General features: G+C 44.2%; 1 protein-coding gene across 3 annotated transcripts in view; it reads right to left on the bottom strand.

The window, feature by feature from the left end:
• The window catches only part of LOC118361396 (kinase non-catalytic C-lobe domain-containing protein 1-like), an 89,858-nt gene that overhangs the window by 46,194 nt on the left and 18,512 nt on the right, over positions 1-25,152 (bottom strand). For 2 of the 3 annotated variants that reach the window (XM_052477877.1, XM_052477883.1), the window contains exons 3-16: positions 23,512-23,570; positions 21,699-21,845; positions 20,947-21,064; positions 20,053-20,834; positions 17,721-17,835; positions 17,379-17,450; positions 17,105-17,166; positions 16,845-17,003; positions 16,295-16,372; positions 13,460-13,547; positions 13,135-13,327; positions 12,216-12,955; positions 11,789-11,927; positions 9,914-10,185 (exon numbers count right to left, since the gene is read on the bottom strand). In XM_052477877.1, coding sequence (XP_052333837.1) covers positions 9,914-10,185; positions 11,789-11,927; positions 12,216-12,955; positions 13,135-13,327; positions 13,460-13,547; positions 16,295-16,372; positions 16,845-17,003; positions 17,105-17,166; positions 17,379-17,450; positions 17,721-17,835; positions 20,053-20,834; positions 20,947-21,064; positions 21,699-21,845; positions 23,512-23,570 — 3,024 coding nt within the window. The remainder of the gene's footprint in view (positions 1-9,913; positions 10,186-11,788; positions 11,928-12,215; positions 12,956-13,134; positions 13,328-13,459; positions 13,548-16,294; positions 16,373-16,844; positions 17,004-17,104; positions 17,167-17,378; positions 17,451-17,720; positions 17,836-20,052; positions 20,835-20,946; positions 21,065-21,698; positions 21,846-23,511; positions 23,571-25,152) is intronic. The other variant, XM_052477892.1, reaches the window with a different exon arrangement.

Raw genomic sequence — 25,152 nt, 5'->3', positions numbered from 1 at the left:
GAGGAAGTAACTGTTTCCACAACAACCCTCTCCAGCTGAGGAGATCATTGTGACATCGCAACAGGATTTGGGCTGTCTTGAATAAACTGTGCTCTTAACAACTTTATCCAACTGCCATTCAAAGTTGGATTTGTCACAACATCTCGCTACAGTAGGCCTATACAACTTAATCTAACTACGTCATCTCACAGACGTTTATCATGATAAAGGTAAAAGTGATGACAGTTGTGAAGTAATGCTAACAGCCCAGCTAGCACATAACGTTCTGACAACAATATGTTTCTTAGAGCTTGGTAAGAACGTGATTGTCCTATGGTTATTTTGCATGCAACCTTCAAACAATATTCTGGGAATGCTGCAGGATACCCAGCTAGCACATAAGGTTCTGAGAACCATATGTTTCTTAGGTGGGAATTTCAGTACTTCAGCATAACGTTTCCGAGCGGAAATGGAGGAAAACTCGCCTCCCTGCGGACCTGGCATCCTTTCGCTCCCTCCTCTCTACATTTTCCTCCTCTGTCTCTGCTGCTAAAGCCACTTTCTACCACTCTAAATTCCAAGCATCTGCCTCTAACCCTAGGAAGCTCTTTGCCACCTTCTCCTCCCTCCTGAATCCTCCTCCCCCTCCCCCCTCCTCCCTCTCTGCAGATGACTTCGTCAACCATTTTGAAAAGAAGGTCGACGACATCCGATCCTCGTTTGCTAAGTCAAACGACACCGCTGGTTCTGCTCACACTGCCCTACCCGGTGCTCTGACCTCTTTCTCCCCTCTCTCTCCAGATGAAATCTCGCGTCTTGTGACGGCCGGCCGCCCAACAACCTGCCCGCTCGACCCTATCCCCTCCTCTCTTCTCCAGACTATTTCCGGAGACCTTCTCCCTTACCTCACCTCGCTCATCAACTCATCCCTGACCGCTGGCTACGTCCCTTCCGTCTTCAAGAGAGCGAGAGTTGCACCCCTTCTGAAAAAACCTACACTCGATCCCTCTGATGTCAACAACTACAGACCAGTATCCCTTCTTTCTTTTCTCTCCAAAACTCTTGAACGTGCCGTCCTTGGCCAGCTCTCCCGCTATCTCTCTCAGAATGACCTTCTTGATCCAAATCAGTCAGGTTTCAAGACTAGTCATTCAACTGAGACTGCTCTTCTCTGTATCACGGAGGCGCTCCGCACTGCTAAAGCTAACTCTCTCTCCTCTGCTCTCATCCTTCTAGACCTATCGGCTGCCTTCGATACTGTGAACCATCAGATCCTCCTCTCCACCCTCTCCGAGTTGGGCATCTCCGGCGCGGCCCACGCTTGGATTGCGTCCTACCTGACAGGTCGCTCCTACCAGGTGGCGTGGCGAGAATCTGTCTCCTCACCACGCGCTCTCACCACTGGTGTCCCCCAGGGCTCTGTTCTAGGCCCTCTCCTATTCTCGCTATACACCAAGTCACTTGGCTCTGTCATAACCTCACATGGTCTCTCCTATCATTGCTATGCAGACGACACACAATTAATCTTCTCCTTTCCTCCTTCTGATGACCAGGTGGTGAATCGCATCTCTGCATGTCTGGCAGACATATCAGTGTGGATGACGGATCACCACCTCAAGCTGAACCTCGGCAAGACGGAGCTGCTCTTCCTCCCGGGGAAGGACTGCCCGTTCCATGATCTCGCCATCACGGTTGACAACTCCATTGTGTCCTCCTCCCAGAGCGCTAAGAACCTTGGCGTGATCCTGGACAACACCCTGTCGTTCTCAACTAACATCAAGGCGGTGGCCCGTTCCTGTAGGTTCATGCTCTACAACATCCGCAGAGTACGACCCTGCCTCACACAGGAAGCGGCGCAGGTCCTAATCCAGGCACTTGTCATCTCCCGTCTGGATTACTGCAACTCGCTGTTGGCTGGGCTCCCTGCCTGTGCCATTAAACCCCTACAACTCATCCAGAACGCCGCAGCCCGTCTGGTGTTCAACCTTCCCAAGTTCTCTCACGTCACCCCGCTCCTCCGCTCTCTCCACTGGCTTCCAGTTGAAGCTCGCATCCGCTACAAGACCATGGTGCTTGCTTACGGAGCTGTGAGGGGAACGGCACCTCAGTACCTCCAGGCTCTGATCAGGCCCTACACCCAAACAAGGGCACTGCGTTCATCCACCTCTGGCCTGCTCGCCTCCCTACCACTGAGGAAGTACAGTTCCCGCTCAGCCCAGTCAAAACTGTTCGCTGCTCTGGCTCCCCAATGGTGGGACACACTCCCTCACGACGCCAGGACAGCGGAGTCAATCACCACCTTCCGGAGACACCTGAAACCCCACCTCTTTAAGGAATACCTAGGATAGGATAAAGTAATCCTTCTCACCCCCTTAAAAGATTTAGATGCACTATTGTAAAGTGGCTGTTCCACTGGATGTCATAAGGTGAATGCACCAATTTGTAAGTCGCTCTGGATAAGAGCGTCTGCTAAATGACTTAAATGTAATGTAATGTAAATGTTTCCTACAGGTTTCCTCATCGTTCTTTTTAAAATAATGATCTCAAATTCTTCAGAAAACATTAAGAAACAACGTACTTCTGTGGGAATTTCAGTACTTCAGCGTAACGTTTTTTGCAGGTTTCGACATGGTTCTATTTAAAGTCATGTTCTCTGAACATTAAGAAAACCTTCCATAAAAACCACAAGAAAACATTAGTAACGTTCAAATAACCTTCTAAGAATGTTATTTAAAAACATACATTCCGTTCTCAGCATCAACAAAACTCTCTCTATTGTTAAAGGAAAAATCCACCTAAAACCAATAATTCCTATAATTTACAGTACTGCATAACACTAACATGTGGGAACAATATGTTTTTTTTAACACATTTTTCCTTTTTGCTTTATTTTTATTTATTTTTTATTTCACCTTTATTTAACCAGGTAGGCTAGTTGAGAACAAGTTCTCATTTGCAACTGCGACCTGGCCAAGATAAAGCATAGCAGTGTGAACAGACAACACAGAGTTACACATGGAGTAAACAATTAGCAAGTCAATAACACAGTAGAAAAAAATGGGCAGTCTATATACAATGTGTGCAAAAGGCATGAGGAGGTAGGCGAATAATACAATTTTGCAGATTAACACTGGAGTGATAAATGATCAGATGGGCATGTACAGGTAGAGATATTGGTGTGCAAAAGAGCAGAAAAGTAAATAAATAAAAACAGTATAAAAACAGTATGGGAATGAGGTAGGTGAAAAAGGGTGAGCTATTTACCTATAGACTATGTACAGCTGCAGCGATCGGTTAGCTGCTCGGATAGCTGATGTTTGAAGTTGGTGAGGGAGATAAAAGTCTCCAACTTCAGCGATTTTTGCAATTCGTTCCAGTCACAGGCAGCAGAGTACTGGAACGAAAGGCGGCCAAATGAGGTGTTGGCTTTAGGGATGATCAGTGAGATACACCTGCTGGAGCGCGTGCTACGGATGGGTGTTGCCATCGTGACCAGTGAACTGAGATAAGGCGGAGCTTTACCTAGCATGGACTTGTAGATGACCTGGAGCCAGTGGGTCTGGCGACGAATATGTAGTGAGGGCCAGCCGACTAGAGCATACAAGTCGCAGTGGTGGGTGGTATAAGGTGCTTTAGTGACAAAACGGATGGCACTGTGATAGACTGCATCCAGTTTGCTGAGTAGAGTGTTGGAAGCCATTTTGTAGATGACATCGCCGAAGTCGAGGATCGGTAGGATAGTCAGTTTTACTAGGGTAAGCTTGGCAGCATGAGTGAAGGAGGCTTTGTTGCGGAATAGAAAGCCGACTCTGGATTTGATTTTTGATTGGAGATGTTTGATGTGAGTCTGGAAGGAGAGTTTGCAGTCTAGCCAGACACCTAGGTACTTATAGATGTCCACATATTCAAGGTTGGAACCATCCAGGGTGGTGATGCTAGTCGGGCATGCGGGTGCAGGCAGCGATCGGTTGAAAAGCATGCATTTGGTTTTACTCGCGTTTAAGAGCAGTTGGAGGCCACGGAAGGAGTGCTGTATGGCATTGAAGCTCGTTTGGAGGTTTGATAGCACAGTGTCCAATGACGGGCCGAAAGTATATAGAATGGTGTCGTCTGCGTAGAGGTGGATCAGGGAATCGCCCGCAGCAAGAGCAACATCATTGATATATACAGAGAAAAGAGTCGGCCCGAGAATTGAACCCTGTGGCACCCCCATAGAGACTGCCAGAGGACCGGACAGCATGCCCTCTGATTTGACACACTGAACTCTGTCTGCAAAGTAATTGGTGAACCAGGCAAGGCAGTCATCCGAAAAACCGAGGCTGTTGAGTCTGCCGATAAGAATTTGGTGATTGACAGAGTCGAAAGCCTTGGCGAGGTCGATGAAGACAGCTGCACAGTACTGTCTTTTATCGATGGCGGTTATGATATCATTTAGTACCTTGAGTGTGGCTGAGGTGCACCCGTGACCGGCTCGGAAACCAGATTGCACAGCGGAGAAGGTACGGTGGGATTCGAGATGGTCAGTGACCTGTTTGTTGACTTGGCTTTCGAAGACCTTAGATAGGCAGGGCAGGATGGATATAGGTCTATAGCAGTTTGGGTCCAGGGTGTCTCCCCCTTTGAAGAGGGGGATGACTGCGGCAGCTTTCAATTCTTGGGGATCTCAGACGATATGAAAGAGAGGTTGAACAGGCTGGTAATAGGGGTTGCGACAATGGCGGCAGATAGTTTCAGAAATAGCGGGTCCAGATTGTCAAGCCCAGCTGATTTGTACGGGTCCAGGTTTTGCAGCTCTTTCAGAACATCTGCTATCTGGATTTGGGTAAAGGAGAACCTGGAGAGGCTTGGGTGAGGAACTACGGGGGGCGGAGCTGTTGGCCGAGGTTGGAGTAGCCAGGCGGAAGGCATGGCCAGCCGTTGAGAAGTGCTTATTGAAGTTTTCGATAATCATGGATTTATCGGTGGAGACCGTGTTTCCTAGCCTCAGTGCAGTGGACAGCTGGGAGGAGGTGCTCTTGTTCTCCATGGACTTCACAGTGTCCCAGAACTTTTTGGAGTTGGAGCTACAGGATGCAAACTTCTGCCTGAAGAAGCTGGCCTTAGCTTTCCTGACTGACTGCGTGTATTGGTTCCTGACTTCCCTGAACAGTTGCATATCACGGGGCTATTCGATGCTATTGCAGTCCGCCAATAAGGTTGGTGGCAAAATGTGAAAATCATTGTTGAAATCTGTTGCAGCTCAAGTTGACTACAAAAGGAAGCTAGCTACCTAACATAGCTACACACAATAATACCAAAGTCAATATCAGTATGTGAAGTAGCTAGTTAGCTGTAAAATTGCCTAAACAAAATGCACTAGAAATGACAATTTCACCATGTTCAACCTGCAGATCGATGTGCCTCAGTGTGTGACATTCGCAACGGCACCATGCAATGCACCCTGGACGGAAGAGGCAGACAAATAGGAGAAATGTGTTAGACCCCTCCCCCAAAATATTATTAATGGCTCAGAGAGAAGGCAACCTCTCGCGTTATGACATCAGCCATATTGAAATCTGACATGTATGACAGACGTTTTCGCAATCTAAAAGTCATATTCTTATTAACTTCCAGTAGTGAGAGCAGCTTTATTGCAAATCTACGTCATCTCAGCCAAATTTCTACCTGCTCGAATGGCAATAGCTCAGATATACAGTACCAGTCAAAGGTTTGGACGCAAATACTCATTCTGGGGTTTTTCATTACTTTTACCATTTTCTACATTATAGAATAATAGTGAAGTCATCAAAACTATGAAATAACACATATGGAATCATGTAGTACCATGAGGAAGTCACCTGGAATGCATTTCAATTAACAGGTCTGCCTTGTTAATTTGTGGAATTCCTTTCCTTCCTAATACGTTGGAGCCAATCAGTTGTGTTGTGACAATGTAAGGGTGGTATACAGAAGATAGCCCTATTTGGTAAATGACCACGTCCATATTATGGCACGGACAGCTCAAATAAGCAAAGAGAAATGACAGTCCATCATTACCTTAAGACATGAAGGTCAGTCAATGTGGAAAATGTCAAGAAGTTAGACATTTTCTTCATGTGCAGTCGCAAAAACCATCAAGCGCTATGATGAAACTGGCTCTCATGAGGACCGCCACAGGAATAGAAGACCCAGAGTTACCTCTGCTGCAGAGGATAAGTTCATTAGAGTTACCAGCCTCAGATTGAAGCTTCAGTTCAAGTAACAGACACATCTCAACATCAACTGTTGTGGAGATTGCGTGAAGCAGGCCTTCATGGTCGAAATCCTGCAAAGAAACCAATACTAAAGGAAACCAATAATAAGAAGAGACTTGCTTGGTCCAAGGAACACGAGCAATGGACATTAGACCGGTGGAAATCTGTACTTTGGTCTGATGAGTCCAAAAGGTGAGATTTTTGGTTCCAACAGCCATGTCTTTGTGGGACGCAGAGTAGGTGAACGGATGATCTCCCCATGTGTGGTTCCCACCATGAAGCATGGAGGTGTGAGTATGTGGGGGTGCTTTGCTAGTTACACTGTCAGTGATTTATTTAGAATTCAAGGCACACTTAACCAGCATGACTACCACAGCATTCTGCAGTGATACACCATCCTATCTGGTATGCACTTAGTGGGACTATCATTTTCTTTTCAACAGGACAATGAAACATAACACCTCCAGGCTGTGTAAGGGCTATTTGACCAAGAAGGAGAGTGATGGAGTGCTGCATCAGATGACCTGCCCTCCACAATTACCCAACCTCAACCCAATTGGTTTGGGATGAGTTGGACCGCAGAGTGAAGGAAAAGCAGCCAACAAGTGCTCACCATATCTGGGAACTCCTTCACAACTGTTACTGCATGATTCCATATGTTTTATTTCATAGTTTTTGATGTCTTCACTATTATTCTATAATGTAGATAGTCAAAAATAAAGAAAAATCCTTGAATGAGTATGTGTGTCTGTCACGATCGTTAAAACGATTGTCGGACCAAGGCGCAGCTTGCGTAGAGTTCCACATGTTTAATAAATGAAACTCACCAAAACAATACAGAACAAAACTAACGTGAAACTATGCAGTGCTCACAAGCAACAATACATAAACAAGACCCCACAATGCACAATGGAGAAATGGCGGCCTAAATATGATCCCCAATCAGAGACAACGATAAACAGCTGCCTCTGATTGGGAACCATACCAGGCCAACATGGATATATAATAACCTAGATAACCCACCCTAGTAACACCCCGACCTAACCAACATAGAGAATAAAAAGCTGTCTATGGTCAGGGAGTGACAGTGTCTAAACATTTGACTGGTATTTTACATGACAAAACATTAAATGAACCAGGGAATCAATAGAACATCACTCAGAGATGCTAAAAAACAATATAACATTCAAAATAGGTGATTATTTTCTTTAAATGTGTTCAGGTGTGTTGGCCGCGCCAACTAATTGGCCATACTTGATCTTAATGAGTGCTTGTTTCCTTTGAAACAGTGTCTGTTTGAATAGACTAAAATGAACAGCTTTTTATTAGTTAAAAGAACACGGCAAGCTAGCTCCATACTGGTGGAGCAGTGGACTAATTCCATGGATGGAAAACAGAAGATCCTAGGTTTGAATCTCACTGAAGCCGTGCCACAAAGAAAATGACTGTGTTTGCATGATTAATGCCTACGCAAATGACAGTAAACACAAACTAAGCTATCAGTGTTATTAAAAGCCTTATTGAAAAATTGTTTCAGAACATTATTTAATTAGCATCAAATAACCTATCATTTCTGTTCTCAGAAGGTTAATAAAACCTCCCGGGAAAACTTTCAGGGAACCATAATAAAATGTTCTCAGAACCTCCCTGCAACCTAAATATTAACACTCCCAGAACAGTCTAAATCTTCAACTTTTAAACTCAGACAAAACAGATGCTTGTTCTAGGTCCCAAGAAAGAAAGCGATCTTCCGTTGAATCTGACAATTAATCCTGATGGTTGTACAGTCGCCTCAAATAAAATTGTGAAGGACCTCGGCGCTACTCTGGACCCTGATCTCTCTTTTGATGAACAAATCAAGACTGTTTCAAGGACAGCTTTTTTTCCATCTACGTAACATTGCGAAAATCTGAAACTTTTTGCCCTAAATAACGCAGAAAAATGTATCCATGCATTTGTGTCTTCTAGGTTAGACTACTGCAATGCTCTACTTTCCAGCTATCCGACTACTGCAGTGCTCTAAAGCACTAAATAAACTTCAGTTAGTGCTAAACACAGCTGCTAGGATCTTGACTATACCCAAAACATTTGAGCATATTACTCTAGTGCTAGTCTCGCTACACTGGCTTCCTGTTAAGGCTAGGGAGGATTTCAAGGTTTTACTGCTAACCTACAAAGCATTACATGGGCTTGCTCCTAGCTATCTTTCCAATTTGGTCCTGCCGTTCATACCTACACGTATGCTACAGTCACAAGACGCAGGCCTTCTTACTGTCCCTAGAATTTCTAAGCAAACAGCTGGAGGCAGGGCTTCCTCCTATAGAGCTCCATTTTTATGGAATGCTCTGCCTACCCATGTGAGAGACGTCTTGTGTAGGTCTTCAGTAGGTCCTATGTAGTCTGGCCCAGAGGTGTGAAGGTGAACGGAAAGGCACTGGAGTAATGAACTGCCCTTGCTGTCTCTGCCTGGCCGGTTCCCCTCTCTCCATTGGCTTACTGGTGCTCTTCCATGTCGTCCCTAAGAGGGGTGTGTCACTTGAGTGGGTTGAGTCACTGATGTGATCTTCCTGTCCGGGTTGGTGGGTTCGTGCCGTGGGGAGATCTTCGTGGGCTATACTCGGCTATGTCTCAGGATATTAATTTGGTGGTTGAAGATATCACTCAAGTGGTGTGGGGGCTGTGCTTTGGCAAAGTTGGTGGGGTTATATCCTGCCTGTTTGGCCCTGTCCAGGGGTATCGTCAGACAGGGCCACAGTGTCTCCCGACCCCTCCTGTCTCAGCCTCAAGTATTTATGCTGTTATAGTTTATGTGTCGAGGGATTAGGGTCAGTCTGTTATATCTGGAGTATTTCTCCTGCCTTATCCGGTGTCATGTGTGAATTTAAGTATGCTCTCTCTAATTCTCTCTCTCTTTCTCACTCTTTCTTTCTCTCGGATGACCTGAGCCCTAGGACCATGCCTCAGGACTACCTGGCCTGATGACTCCTTGCTGTCCCCAGTCTACCTTCTCGTGCTGCTGCTCCAGTTTCAACTGTTCTGCCTGTGGCTATGGAACCTTGACCTGTTCACCGGACGTGCTACCTGTCCCAGACCTGCTGTTTTCAACTCTCTAGAGACAGCAGGAGCGGTAGAGATACTCTGAATGATCGGCTATGAAAAGCCAACTGATATTTACTCCTGAGGTGCTGATCTGTTGCACCCTCTACAACCACTGCGATAATTATTATTTGACACTGCTGGTCATCTATGAACATTTGAACATCTTGGCCATGTTCTCTTTTAATCTCCACCCGGCACAGCCAGAAGAGGACTGCCACCCCTCATAGCCTGGTTCCTCTCTAAGTTTCTTCCTAGGTGACGGCCTTTCTAGGGAGTTTTTCCTAGCCACCATGCTTCTACACCTGCATTGCTTGCTGTTTGAAGTTTAAAGGCTGGGTTTCTGTACAGCACTTTGAGACATCAGCTGACGTAAGAAGGGCTTTATAAATGCATTTGATTGATTGATATTCTTGTCCGTCCTTTAAAAAACATTGTTTTACCAGTCAAGAAACGTATGGCTTTGTTCCCAGAACCAATGGGAAACCACAAAGGTACGTTGCCACAACTTCCAAGGAACCAAATGTGCTTGCTGGGAGTGATGACAGTTGTGAAGTAAGGTAACAGTGATGCCAGTTGTGAAGTTAATATATTTTCTTTCCTACCTGGGCAGCCATTATGTTGAACTTCCTCTGATACGGCATCTCTATGTTCAGGTCTAGTCTTTGTTACTCTGTATGTAGACAGGGGTCTCTGGTCTCTCTGACATTTCTCCCATGCATCTGAAGCTACAGGTCCACTGTGGTGCAGGTTGCCATTCAGGTCGACATGACCATGCCGGGGTGCGTCCCTCTCCTCCCCTCTCCAGCCAGCAGCACTCAGAGGTGAGATGGATGCCCTTTGCCAAGGCTTTGATGGTGACTCTTCATTAGAGCCTCTGCATGTGGCACATCAGCAGCCAGAGAGAGAAAGAGAGGGAGACAGAGATCACAACAGTCAGCCAGTCACAGCTAGCCACAACCATCACAGCCACACACAGACAACTAGACAGACACATAACAAACACAGACAAAAGCACAAAGAACTAAGACAACTTAGGCAACTTTCTTAGACAAAACACACTAATTCAATAAAACAGAAGGCAGACTACAAGAGCACAGACTGAAAAGTAATTGAAGCATCACAGACAGTAATTAGACACAACATAAACAATGCAGACAAAATAGTGAGAATAACAACTCAGTCAATATGAAAACACAGACAAATAATCATATTATGAGAAATCTAGACATACAATTGAGACTGGCACACTCCTCACAGGCATAATTAAAATAGTTAATTAGGCCAACACATATGAATGAATCAAAACAAACCAATCAATAATTAGCTATCAAAACAAACAAATCAATCCTTTTTGTCTCGTTTAGCAGCTTCCTGACAACTGAGGTCGAGTTGTCCAAAACTGTTTGTATCCAAAGCAATGTTCCAGCAGCATCAGGACTTCGCCAATGAGCTACCCTAGTGGTGACAGTCTTCTCCAGCTTACAGTCTAGAAGTCCCACTCAGAGGAGAGTGTCTGTCTATTCGTCTGTCTGTCTGTCGCATTACCACAGAAGATTAAAGGTTCTCTCAACACACTGCCCCATGTGTTAAGTGCATGGCAACCATGGGACAAGCTGCCCATCTCCTCAACACACTCTCATGTGCCCCTCCATCTGTCTTTGTCTGCAGATTAATTAACAAAAAGGGGCAAGTCCTTATTTCACTTTTTCCTTCATTTAGGTACACACCTCCAGGATCTTTAAGATTGTTTCAAAGACAAGGCAGGAAGAACCATAAGTAGCTCATCAATGGTGCCAAGCCAATATTCTTGAGACAAACAAAAAACACGAGATGAGCTATTACCATAGGGACCTTTCCTGCTGGAAAAAAAAGGAGCAACCGGAAGTGTGTCTGAAGTGAATCTTCTGTGAATGCTGATTATGAGTGGAGTGTGTGTGTGTGTGTGTGTGTGTGTGTGTGTGTGTGTGTGTGTGTGTGTGTGCGTGTGCGGGTGCGGGTGTGCGGGTGTGTGTGCGGGTGCGTGTGTAAGGGGAGGAGGGGTGGTATAATCTAAATGGTTTATTGTTGTTGAGGACTCACATGAGAGAAATTAAAATTCTAAACCAAAACACTGCCAATTTTGCGCTTCTCCCCTGCTCATAGAGACAAACTAAGCTTGTTGGCTGGATAAGCTTGTTGACAGAGAATACTTTTGAGGAGAGCAAAAATCCTTCTGATACTATTGACAGTCAGCTAAAGACAGTTTTATAACACAGGTATTATTGCTTGTTTAACCAAGAGTGTAAGTGTAAAGTGTTACTAGAGATAAAGTGTTGTCCGAAAGAACAAGATCAGTGGTTGCTAATGCTTTCTTTCTATATAAATGAAAGTGTGACTTTCTTTTTTCACTTGTATCGTTTACCTTGTTAGGCTTCTGTTATTGAGAGAAGACCTGTGCTTGTATCACCAATAAAACAGGGAAACATTGACACACTCACAGAGAGAATTGGCTGTAGTTGACCACACAGTGGAGCACTCCCAATAAGTCCTCATCCCAGGAAAGGTCACAGAACTTCTCTTTCACAACATTGCAGAACGTCTGGTACTGTAGGTCCTTCAGAGACAGGATATACTCCCCTTTGAACAACACATAAACATGAGAGACAGAAAGCCTGTCATACAAGTTCACAGCAGTGATCATACATTTAATGGCACAACTGTAGTATCTCTCTACAAACCAATTAACCGAACCAAATCCACCAGGGGGAAAACAGAGATACTAGCTTGATGCCATATCTGTTTGTTCCGTCTTGCCAACTGGCGTGACAAGAACGGTAGGAATTGGCAAAACAGCCGAAGCAGAACTGGGACCGAAGGCTAAATGTGATGTTTGAGAGAGTGAATATTCATCTCTACGTTACTTACCCATTGCTAGATCCTCCAAACCATTCTCCAGATAGCCATCAATGGCAAACTCTGCCCTGAGCAGCCCAATAACTTCCTGTAGGGAAGGGTGCATCAGATGGGAGTCTCCCTGAGGAGGTCCATGGGACTCTGGTAGGGCTTCATCCTCACGTTCTCCTGTCCTTGGACCTTCCTCTCCATTATGGGGCTGGGACATTGACACTAAGGAGTCCAAGGGTTTGCTGCAAGTGCTTCCATTAAGGCAAGACAGCAGGGGTTCAGCTCCCTGACCAGGGGTCAGATGGTCTCTAGGGACACCAGGATGTGTAGGTTGACCCTGGAAGAAGCTGGAGCTTGAGGTCAGGGGCAGATTGAGCTCCAGTCCATGGAGGGACTCAGCAACTGTTATCTGCACCGGCACCAGGGTTAGGTCCCCTGTTAGTGGGTCATGGCGCAAGAGGAAGTTGTTGAAAACACCACCACCAGTCAGATGAGAGCAGGATGACAATTGGCAAGAGGAAGACAAAGACAATTGGGTGGTCAGTTCGGGGGAGGCGGGAGGTGGAGAGTTGACCAATGTCCTGCTGCTGGAGGCAGTGGAGGAGGAGTGACGTGTGACCACATTCTTTTGATTTCCAGGGCTGTCCTGTCCAGTGTCCTGTAGGTCTCTATCTGACTGAGGTAGGGGTAGGTCTTCAAGGTGTAAGGGTGATTCTGGGTGCTTGGCCTCTTGCACAGGCTGGATCTCACTGCCTCTAGTCCTGCAACACAACGTGTGATAAATAAAAATGCATTCTTGAAATCGGTGAACAAATGGAATGACATTTCAATAATCAATAAATAAACTATGGTTGGATCCACCTTTCAAAAACATCAATTGTGCTTTAAATGATGCCATAACTGGTACCTTATCTCCATAGAAAGAAAGCAAACTGCTTACCCCTCAATGTCTGAAACAGACAGGGGAGTTTCTTCCTCAGTGTCCCCCTCCCTGGTCAGGACGATGGGGGTGAAGTGTGTGGCAAGGGAGGTGAAGGCCTCTGGAAGCTGGGGGGCTCCACTGATTGGATAGCTATGGGGAACAGGGCCAGGTACAGGAGCCAATCGGCTCTCAGTAGCCATGGGCACAAACCCTACACACAGTTACAACAACCACAGTTAAAACATCAATACAATTTGATCACAAATCTGTATGTAGATGTACTGATAGTAAGGTCAACAAAAACCGCTTGAGCATAATGTCTGAAAAGATTAATGAATCATACCACTCATGATATGTGTTGATTCCTGACTTGAGCTTCCTCTACTGTCCAATCCATTCTGATCCTCTGCATCAATGTCCTTTGTGAGTGGCTGAAAGGTAAGGAAGGGAGTTATCCTCGACAGACAAGAATGGAATAGCAATGTGTCCTCCCTTTCGCTTTCAATGGGCAGTATGTGTCTCACTACCCGTTTCAAACACTAGCTACAGTCCCAGCTAGCACATTGTGTTCCTTGGAAGTTGAGGGAACGTACATGTTTGGTTTCCCATTGGTTCTGGGAACGAAGCTATAAGTTTCCAGACAGGTAAAATGTTTCCTGACCAGTCTCAACGTGAACTGTGAAGCGGCGACTCCGGGATGCTGGCCTTCTAGACAGACTTCCTCTGTCCAGTGTCTGTGTTCTTTTTCCCATCTTAATATGTTATTTGTATTGGCCAGTCTGAGATATGTATTTTTCCTTGCAACTCTGCCTAGAAGGCCAGCATTCCGGAGTCGCCTCTCCACTGTTGAAGTTGAGACCGGTGTTTTGAGGGTACTATTTAATGAAGCTGCCAGTTGAGGACTTGTGAAGCATCTGTTTCTCAAACTAGATACTCTAATGTACTTGTCCTCTTGCTCAATTGTGCACTGGGGCATCCCACTCCTCTTTCTATTCTGGTTAGAGGTAGTTTGCGCTGTTCTGTGAAGGGAGTAGTACACAGCATTGTATGAGATCTTCAGTTTCTTGGCAATTTCTCACATGGAATAGCCTTCATTTCTCAGAACAAGAATAGACTGATGAGTTTCAGAAGAAAGTGCTTTGTTTCGGGCCATTTTGAGGCTGTAATTGAACCCACAAATGCTGACGCTCCAGATAATTAATAAGTCTGAAAAAGAACAACAGATTTCATCTGTGCTAACATAATTGGAAAAGGGTTTTCTATCAACTAGCCTTTTAAAATGATAAACTTGGATTAGCTAACACAACGCGCCATTGGAACACAGGAGTGATGGTTTCTGATAATGGGCCTCTGTATGCCTACGTAGATATTGCATTAAAAAATCTGCCTTTCCAGCTACAATAGTCATTTACAACATTAAGCCAATGAATGATGTGGTGTACTCCTAAAAGCCATCGGAGGAATCCCAGAACAGATTCCATGTCTATGCTAGCTAAAACAATCCTGTAGCTTAGCCTCTGCTTCATCTTGCCACTTTTTTAATGATCTAGTTACGGGTGCTTCCTGCTTTAACCTGTTGAGTGTAGGGGGCAGTATTTTGATGTTTGGATGAAAAACATACCCAAATGAAACTGCCTATTTCTCAGGCCCAGAATCTAGAATATGCATATAATTATCAGATTAGCATAGGAAACACTCTAAAGTTTCCAAAACTGTCAAAATATTGTCTGTGAGTACAACAGAACTGATATTGCAGGCGAAAACCTGAGGAAAATCCAACCCGGAGGTGCTGTTTTTCCTGAAAGCTCCATTTAAAGGGATATCAACCAGATTCCTTTTCCTATGGCTTCCACATGTTGTGAACAATCTTTAGACATAGTTTCAGGCTTTTATTTTGAAAAATGAGCGAGATGGGATGGGTGCATCAAGAAGTTAATTTTAGCTTGTAAGCAGGAATCAGGACGATAGAATTATGGTCAGATTTGCCAAATGGAGGGCGAGGTAGAGGTTTGTACCCGTCTCTGTGTGTGGAGTAAAGGTGGTCTAGAGTTTTTTTACCTCTGGTTGCACATTTAACATGCTAATAGAAATTTGGTAAAACAGATTTAAGTTTCCCTGCATTAAATTCCCTGGCCACTAGGAGTGCCGCCTCTGGATGAGTGTTTTCCTGTTTGCTTATTGCGGAATACAGCTCGTTGAGTGCGGTCTTAGTGCCAGCATCGGTCTGTGGTGGTATGTAGACAGCTACGAAAAATACAGATGAAAACTTTTTAGTTAGATAGTGTGGTCTACATCTTATCATAAGATACTCTACCTCAGGCGAGCAAAAGCTTGAGACTTCCTTAGATATCGTGCACCAGCTGTTGTTTACAAATATACTTTGTCCGCCCCCCCTTGTCTTACCAGACGTCGCTGTTCCATCCAGCCAGCTGTATGTTGATAATGTCGTCGTTCAGCTTTGACTCCGTGAAGCATAAGGTATCACAGTTTTTAATGTCCCGTTGGTAGTTTAATCTTCCTCGTATGTCATCAATTTTATTTTCCAATGATTGCATGTTAGCTCGTAGAATGGAAGGCAGTGGGGGTTTATTCAATCGCCTACGAAATCTTAGAAGGCAGCCTGACCACCGTCCTCTTTTTCTCTGTCTTCTCTTCACACTAATGAAGGGGATTTGGGCCTGTTCCCAGGAAAGCAGTATGTCCTTTGAATGTTAGTAATGTTTTCTTGTGGTTTTTATGGAAAGTATTCTGAGAACATGGTTTTAAATAGAACCATGAGGAAACCTGTAGGAAACATTCTGAAGTACTGAAATTCCCACAGAAGAATGTTGTTTGTTAACGTTCTCTAAACTATTTGAGACTTTCCCAGTGTCAAACCAGTTGGAGAACATTCCTAGAACATTACCAAAATGTTTTATTAAATGTAACCAGGTTTGAACTTTTAGGAAGCGTTCTGTTAAAGTAACGAATTACCAATAAAATAACATTATTTTGTCAAGTTCCTTAAATGTGCTGAGAATGTTCCAAATCCAAGCAACTATCCTGCAACATTCCCTGAGCATTGTGGGAAGGTTGTATGCAAAATAACCACAGTACAACCACACTCTCACCATGCTCTAAGAAAAATGTGGTTCTCAGAACTTTATGTGCTATCTGGGGTAGTACAATGGAGCGGTACCGGGTGGACTCTGTTGATCAGCTTCATCCACACTGTCTCAGCGTTCTTTCCTTGGCATGATAGATAATCACAACAGCTCTGTAACAGCAGAAACATAATGAAACACATGAACATCTGTTTCCTCAGCACCTAAGCTACTTCATTCATTCATTCATTCATTCATTCATTCATTTGCTTATTTATTAATTCCTCTGTTCATCAAACTTGATTTAAAGTGCATTTAAAATCGCAACACACTTTACAGTAAAGCCATTTTGCTAATTTGTTCATTCATTCACTTTATTTCATTCACCAGGATAGTCCATTCAGTAACAATTGCCACTGCTTTCCTACAAATACTTTCATTTCAATGTGAGATAATTGAATTGTTAGTAGTTTCAGTACAATCACTTTTACAAATTAAAAGGTGAGCAGTACAATATTTTGTCAGGATTGCTGTCCATTAAAATGCAAAGATGTTACATACGTAAATAGTGTTACTGACACATTGATCAAAAGAAGAATAGATAGATGTGCTTTCAATAAAGTGGTTGACAGCTGAAACTAATACCTTTTTAGCTACGACAATGGAAGGTCTCTCGAAGGGCGTCTTCTTGGCCATCTCCAGCAGCAGCCTCTTCAACTTCCTGGGCATAGCCACTTTTTGGTTGGCTGACAGATTGAACTTGGCAGTAGCCCATAGGATGGCAGCCACCCCATAGACACAGGCCTGAACATACAGACAGATGAAACCCACTTAATCAGTATTCAGAAACATCTACTCGATGGAAAAAAACATTTATTTAAAAAAAGTCAGAAGTTGAGGCAAACCTTTTCAGTTACAATTCCATGCTCCTGGAATTCAGGCGCCAGATAAAATGCATCACAGGATCCTACAATAACATTCATGTTTAATTATTAAATTAAATAACATTTAAAATGAATATTTCCTCAGACACTTTGCGCAAGAGCACTTTTGAATATTTTAACTCAAAACAGTTGTAAATAAACAGAGACAAAGAATATATGGAAAGTGCTGAAGTAACTTTATCATTCCAGACAGAGACAATTGCTGACTACTGTGGATAAGCAAAAAGAGCCATACCTGTGTTTTTAGGTTTCAAGAAGAGAACTTCTCCCTCACAACCCACGTACACTGTGTCCAAGCATAAGTATGCTTTCAGAGAGGAAATAAAGAAAATGAAGAAGAAAGAACAGTAGGCCTTAGAGGTTAATACATTTGTAAAATGTATGTCAAACTAAACAAAGTTTTGAATGATTTATTGCCACTGCCATTTTGACGTTTCTCATAATAAATTCATCAACAGAAAAGTGGTTTACAGAGACCAGAGAAGGTGATGGATTGGATGCTTACTGCTTAGTAAATAATGTAATTAGTTTACACAGAGCAGAGTATCAGTGGCTGGTAGACAGATGTGTCACTAACCTGGGTAGTCTATGTACGTCTGCAGTGTGGAGAGGCAGGTATGACACAGGGCCCATAGCTCATTAACAGACCATCTCTGCCCACTCCGTGTGAGTAGATCCCTCAGAGAGATCCACTATGTCACAATCAATCACAAACACTGTTAACATCTCCCTCCATCCCAAAGGGCACACTACAGTAAAAAAATAAGTGCCGGTTTCCTTGACCCAGATTAAGCCTATTCCTGGGCTAAAAAGCATGCTCAATGGAGAATCACCACTGAAAGTTGTTTTTAGTCCAGAAATAGGCTCACTCTGGGCTGGTAAAATCAGCCTGAAGAGTTGAAACAAGGCATTTTCTGAAACTAAGGCATTTAAAACTATGTACAGTGTATTCGGAATGTATTCAGGCCCCTTTACTTTTTCCACATTTTGTTACCTTACAGCCGATTCTAAAATATCCCTCATCAATCTACATACAATACCCCATAAAGGCAAAGCAAAAGTAGGTTTTTTAGAAATTTCTGCAAATGTATTATTTAAAAAAAAATTAAATACCACATTTACATAAGTATTCACACTCTTTACTCAGTACTTTGCTGAAGCACCTTTGGCAGCAATCACAGCCTCGAGCCTTCTTGGGTATGACACTAGAAGCTTGGCACACCTGTATTTGGGGAGTTTCTCTCATTCTTATCTGTAGATCCTCTCAAACTCTGTCAGGTTGGAAGGGGAGCATCGCTGCACAGCTATTTTCAGGTCTCTCCAGAGATGTTTGATCGGGTTCAAGTTCAGGCTCTGGCTGGGCCACTCAAGGACATTCAGAGACTTGTCACGAAAGCCTCTCCTGTGTTGTCTTGATTATGTGCTTAGGGTCATTGTCCTGTTGGAAGGTGAACCTTCCCCCCAGTCTGAGGTCCAGAGTGCTCTAGAGCAAGATTTTCAACAAGGATCTCTCTGTACTTTGCTCAGTTCATCTTTGCCTTGATCCCATCTAGTCTCCCAGTCCCTGCTGCTGAAAAACATCCCCACAACATGATGCTGCCACAACCATACTTCCCCGTAGGGATGGTGCCAGGTTTCCTATTTTGGCAAACTCCAAGCGGTCTGTCATGTGCCTTTTACGGAGGAGTGGCTTCCGTCTGGCCACACAACCATAATGGCCTGAATGGTGGAGTACTGCAGAGATGGTTGTCCTTCTAGAAGGTTTTCCCATCTCCACAGAGGAACTCTGGAGCTCTGTCAGAGTGACCATCGGGATCTTATCACCTGCCTGACCAAGCCCCTTTTCACGATTGCTCAGTTACCCCAGATCTGTGCCTCACCACAATCCTGTCTCGGAGCTCTACAGACAATTCCTTCAACATAATGGCTTGGTTTTTGCACTAACATGCACTGTCAACTGTGGGACCTTATATAGACAGGTGTGTGCCTTTCCAAATCATGTCCAATTAATTGAATTTACCATTGGTGGACACCAATCAAGCTGTAGAAACATCTCAAGGGTGATCAATGGAAACAGGGTGCACCTGAGCTCAATTTCGAATCTCGAGGCGAAGGGTCTGAATGCCTATGTAAATAAGGTATTTATGTTTTTAATTTTTAATACATTTGCAAAGAACGTCTAGATTGATGAGGATTTTTTTTTTTAAATTAAATACATTTTAGAATAAGGCAGCAACATAACAAAATGTGGAAATAGTCAAGGCGCCTGAATTCTTTCCGAATGCACTGTTGTCACGCCCTGACCTCAGAGGGTCCCCAGTCCGGGGTTGGCGACGAGGGTTCCCGCACCAGAGGTGCCACCAAAGTGGGGTGAGCCAGTGCTGGAGCGCGATCTGCGTCCCGCACCTGAGCCGCCAACGCGGGTGGATAGATGCCCACCCAGACCCTCCCCTATAGGTTCAGGTTTTGCGTACGGAGTCCGCACCTTTGAGGTGGGGTGTGGGGTACTGTCACGCCCTGACCTTAGAGATCCTTTTTATGTCTCTATTTGGTTTGGTCAGGGTGTGATTTGGGGTGGGTATTCTATGTTCTATTATTTGTATATTTTGGCCGGGTAGGGTTCTCAATCATGGACAGCTGTCTATCGTTGTCTCTGATTGAGAACCATACTTAGGTAGCCCTTTCCCACCTGTCTTTGTGGGAAGTTGACTTTCTTTATGGCACATAGCCTTTAGCTTCACGGTTTGTTTTGTAATGTTTATTGTTTTGTTCGGCGTCTTTTCAAATAAAGAAGAAAATGTAAGCTCACCACCCTGCGCCTTGGTCCAGTTCATTCAACAGCCGTGACCACTGTAGATGCTCAAAGCAGATCAATTAAATAATTTAGTGTAATTTAGACTTGAACTCACCTCATCTTGTGATTCTTCATTGAGGCACAGCATGCTTTTAGTCATGTGATTATTTGGAGTGTAAAGGTTTGAGTTTAAAGTCATGTTGCAGGCAGAGTCAACCGACACTTCTGGGTCTTGAGCTGGGCGGGCCAAAGTGGGATCATCACGTGTTCCACTTTGACCGTCTGAATCTGTTTTATCACCACATATGGGCATATGAGAATGTCTGTCCCCTTCTGACATCTCATTGTCTCTCACTGAGCCCCATTGCTTGGAGTCACTGCACTCATAAGGGGCTGTCTCTCTATCCCCTCTCTTGCTCCAAATAGACCCGTGCCCCATGCATTCCTCAGTTCCTATCTCCGTGAGGTCCGATACATTGACACTGATATCCTCGTGGGGCGTTGGAGGGTGTGTGGGGGGATTATTGGAGTCTGGGACAGAGCAGGAACGATTCAGAACCCCCCTCACCCTCCCAGCCCTCTCCTGAGCCCTCCTTCGTACAGGGGAACTGTTCTGAGATCTGCTATCCAACTGCGAACCAAACATGTCCTCCTCTATGACACATCCATCCTCTTCCACATCCCCCATACCATCAGCCCACAGGGTGGAGTCCCAGGACCCACATACGTCATGTCGGAGAGTTCTATTGGGATCGTTTGGGTCTGGATTCTCAGCCGTGGTGTCTGAGACAATGCACTGGTCTTTGAAGCTACTGTCCTCAGGGCTGATGCTCTTGTGGAGCTGCCAGTTGGGTTGGGGCTGCTGCCATCGAGCCTCCCAAGAGCCATCCCACCCATCTGTGGATGGTGGATGGATACACAGTTAGTATGCTTATGGCCACAGCAGACTACAATAGAAATTGATGTTTAAATAGAAATACACAAAGATATCTCATGCCTAAAGTCAAACCTTGAAATGTTGCAACGGATTCGATTGACAGGACTCTTCTTCCTATAGAAGAAAGTTTCCGGCACAGGACTGTGGAAGAGGTATGTTCTAGCTTTTCCTCTGCAAGGGATAGGATGTCCTGATTTAGGGTGAGATGTCATAAGGTGAATGCACCAATTTGTAAGTCGCTCTGGATAAGAGCGTCTGCTAAATGACTTAAATGTAAATGTAAATGTAATCGTAGCTTTATTAGCTAACACAAACATACATATTCTATGACGCAACTTGTCTTTATTACATTTCATTTCATCGTTGATGCTTCAATGTTGAGGACTCAGTGTTGAAACAGTTTAATTTGTTTCCCAAAAGAAAATACATCCTGTAACTGGTATACACTTAATGTTAAAGTTTTATCCCCTGTGTAGAATTCTGGTTTCATGCATGACTGTGACATCATCCTTTCTTTATGGTTTCTCCTATCTGCATTGCACTGTCATTGCTCTTCCACACGGTGCTGCTCATGTTCACTGTCTGTGCACATCTACAGTATTACAGTTGCATATCAGTTTGTCATGTCTCTTGTATCTGTTTGCCAAAGGGTCTATAGTAGGCCTGTTACTATTCATACTACTACTACTATTGATAGTGCTATCATTACTACTTGAGAGAAAATCCATTCGGATATTTCTTACACCATATTACCTGTAATAATTTGTATAATAAGAGTGTAAAGACAGCACTCCATTAAAGGTCATCCATGATGGTGACCTTACCTGGGGGTGTGGCCTGTCCTCTGGCCCCTTCTCCTGCATCTGCTCCAGCAGTCTCTGAATCTCCTCCCCCAGTTCTGCCTCCAGTTCTGGCTCAATGACAAAGTCCAGCGCAGCAGAGAGGGTGGAACCTAGAGAGTACATGTGTCCCTGGAGGAGACACAGAGAGTCATTGACCTTAAACTGACCCCTAGAACCAGACACATGCAATTGTTTATCATAAAATATAACAACTCGACACTGCTTAGACATGTTGACACTGCTTAGACATGTTTGCCTTCAACCATATGGGATTTAGAACATAAAATATGTGTAATTTATGATCTCATGTCAGCACCTTGTGTACCAAACAAACAGCCAGAAAGCACTACTGTATCCCGTGATCACTGTAACCTCACATTATTGGTATAGGTAGCACAAGTCCTTTGGGCAACTCTGTGGGGTCTTACTGGAAACCGAGCCTAGTTGGCATGCTGTTGGTTGAGGAAGTAATTCATCGGGCCATAAAGAAGTAAATAAAGCTGCGGCAGGCCAGGCCAAGACCAGGGCCAAGTTGCTCCCTCATTTGACCACCCTCAGATTAATCATGTCTGGCAGGCAATGTATTCTGGGGCCTTAACTAACAAACACATAATCATCCCTCTATATTGCCTTGGATCTCATCTCATTGGATGAAAGGCTGCAATACCAGGAGTCAGTGGAGATGAAAATACAGCGCGTAAATGGGAAATTTCACCAGAGCCTGTCTCTTTGTATGCCGTGAGAGTTCCCTTTTCTTGTGCTTTACTTGGGGGAATGGAGCTCTTTGTTGCAATTATGGCTTACTTGTTGGCTCCTGAATGAATCCGAACTAGGTGTTTTTTAGGCCAAATCTCAGACAAGATACAAGATTCCAAACAATTAAAAGGAATGCGACCCGTACTTATGTGTTGGATATGGGAAAGGCAGAAGATCCAGATCTCAAAGTGTGACACATAACAAAAATAGCTAGCTGAAGCCTCTCTAAGTCAAAATGTCTGTCTCACATAAACAGAGCCAACATGTTAAATCCACCAGCTGCGGTAAGGACATGTTTACTTCCTGTTGTGTGTGCAAGCAGGTCCCAGCGATAGAAATAGAATTACTATAATTAATGACATTTCTAATGCCTCAGCTGATCCCACTTGGAGCACGTACATTGGAAGAGCAGATAAATTAGACAAACATAGACACACAATGGTTTATTTAGTACTCAATGACACCCACATTAAACCTGCAGTTGATCAACTGATAAATGTAGACTAGGCAGGAAATCAATTTATAGGGCTACATGGTTACAACGAGTGACAACGCAGAGGGAGAAATTACAGAGAATTACAGAGAAGATTGAGGGAGATCTGAATTCAAATAAGTGAACGCGAGACGAGAGCGAGAAGAGATTATTATTTATCCCCCCTTATTAGCACTGACTTTGCTTATAGCTGCAGTACTTTATTGAGGGAAACAATGTACTTGCTATGACTGCGATATGTGGTTGTCCCACCTAGCTATCTTAAGATGAACACACTAACTGTAAGACGCTCCGGATAAGAGCGTCTGCTAAATGACTCAAATGTAAAAGTAAATGTAACGAGTTAATGAGACAGAATGAGAGCGATCCTAAAAGAGAGTGAAATCCTTTTCTTAGTGAGACATATTGTTATCTTCTGTATTTGCTGCTAAACACAGAGAGGATATAGATTTCTTTGATTTCTCCCATGTTTGTTTTGAGCATCTGCTACAGTGAGAGGCAATACAGACTGCGAAGGAGCCATTCGTAGTGAAATAATCCACTTACCTCAAAGGTACTGCCAGTCTTGTCAAACTCTGGAGGTATAAACGATCCCTCAGGATCATCTGCAAGACAAGCATTCAAAAGTATGTCTACATTTTTTTTTTTTAATTAGGCAAGCCAATTAAGAACCATTTTTTATTTACAATGATGGCCTACCGGGGAACAGTGGGTTAACTGTCTTGTTCAGGGGCCGAAGGACAGATTTTTACCTTGTCAGATCCGATTTCGATCGAGCAACCTTTCAGTTACTGGCACAATGCTCTAACCACTAGGCTACCCGCCGAGTGTGTAATAAACATTTTATTATATGAGATAGGCCTCATATAATGCCCCCAGAAAATGCCCCCCAAAAATATGATGAAGGTGCTAAGCCAACGAAACCACTTGTAACCAGTCATCGACATAATTCAGTCCAGCAGAATTAGCACACAACAAAACAGCTCATTAAAAATTGTAATAAATGTGTTATTACATGTGGTATTGGTATCGGTCTTAATTGACAATACGTTGCCTGTTATAAAACCATGTGCTAAGCCACAACACATTAAGAACACCTGCTCTTTCCATGACATAGGGTTTTTCAAGCTCAACAGTTTCCAGCGTGTATCAAGAATGGTCCACCACCCAAAGGACATCCAGCCAGCATGACACAACTGTGGGAAGCATTGGAGTCAACATGGGCCAGCATCCCTGTCAAACTGTTTGGAAACAACTCAATATTAGGAAAGGTGTTCCTAATGTTTGTAAAGTCAGCAAAAAAAGAAAGGTCCTCTCACCGTCAACTCCGTTTATTGTCAGCAAACTTAACACGTGTAAATATTTGTATGAACATAACAAGATTCAACAACTGAGACATAAACTTAACAAGTTCCACAGACATGTGACTAACAGAAATGGAATAGTGTGTCCCTGAACCAAGGGGGGGTCAAAATCAAAAGTAACAGTCAGTATCTGGTGAGGCCACCAGCTGCATTAAGTACTGCAGTCCATCTCCTCCTCATGGACTGCACCAGATTTGTCCATTCTTGCTATGAGATGTTACCCCACTCTTCCACCAAGGCACCTGCAAGTTCTGGGTGGAATTTCTGGGGGAAAATGGCCCTAGTCCTCACCCTCAGATCCAACAGGTGGGTTTGAGATCCGGGCTCTTCGCCGGCAATGTCAGAATACTGACATTCCTGTCTTGCAGGAAATCAGTCTTGCAGGAAAGTATGGCTGGTGGCATTGTCATGCTGGAGGGTCATGTCAGGATGAGCCTGCAGGAAGGGTACCACATGAGGGTGGAGGATGTTTTCCCTTTAACGCACAGCGTTGAGATTGCCTGCAATGACAACAAGCTCAGTCCGATGATCCTGTGACACACCGCCCCAGAAGATGATGGACCCTCCACCTCCAAATCAATCCCACTCCAGAGTACAGGCCTCGGTGTAACGCTCATTCCTTCGACGATAAACGCAAATCCGACCATCACCCCTGGAGAGACAAAACCGTGACTCGCCAGTGAAGAGCACTTTTTGCCAGTCCTGTCTGGTCCAGCAACGGTGGGTTTGTGCCCATAAGCAACGTTGTTGCCGGTGATGTGTGGTGAGGACCTGACTTACAACAGGCCTACAAGCCCTCAGTCCAGCCTCTCTCAGCCTATTG

Source organism: Oncorhynchus keta, chromosome 2 (genome assembly GCF_023373465.1).
Source record: "Oncorhynchus keta strain PuntledgeMale-10-30-2019 chromosome 2, Oket_V2, whole genome shotgun sequence".
NCBI lineage: Eukaryota > Metazoa > Chordata > Actinopteri > Salmoniformes > Salmonidae > Oncorhynchus > Oncorhynchus keta.
The sequence above is the reverse complement of the archived record's forward strand: the minus strand, read 5'-3'. Positions and strand labels throughout refer to the sequence as shown.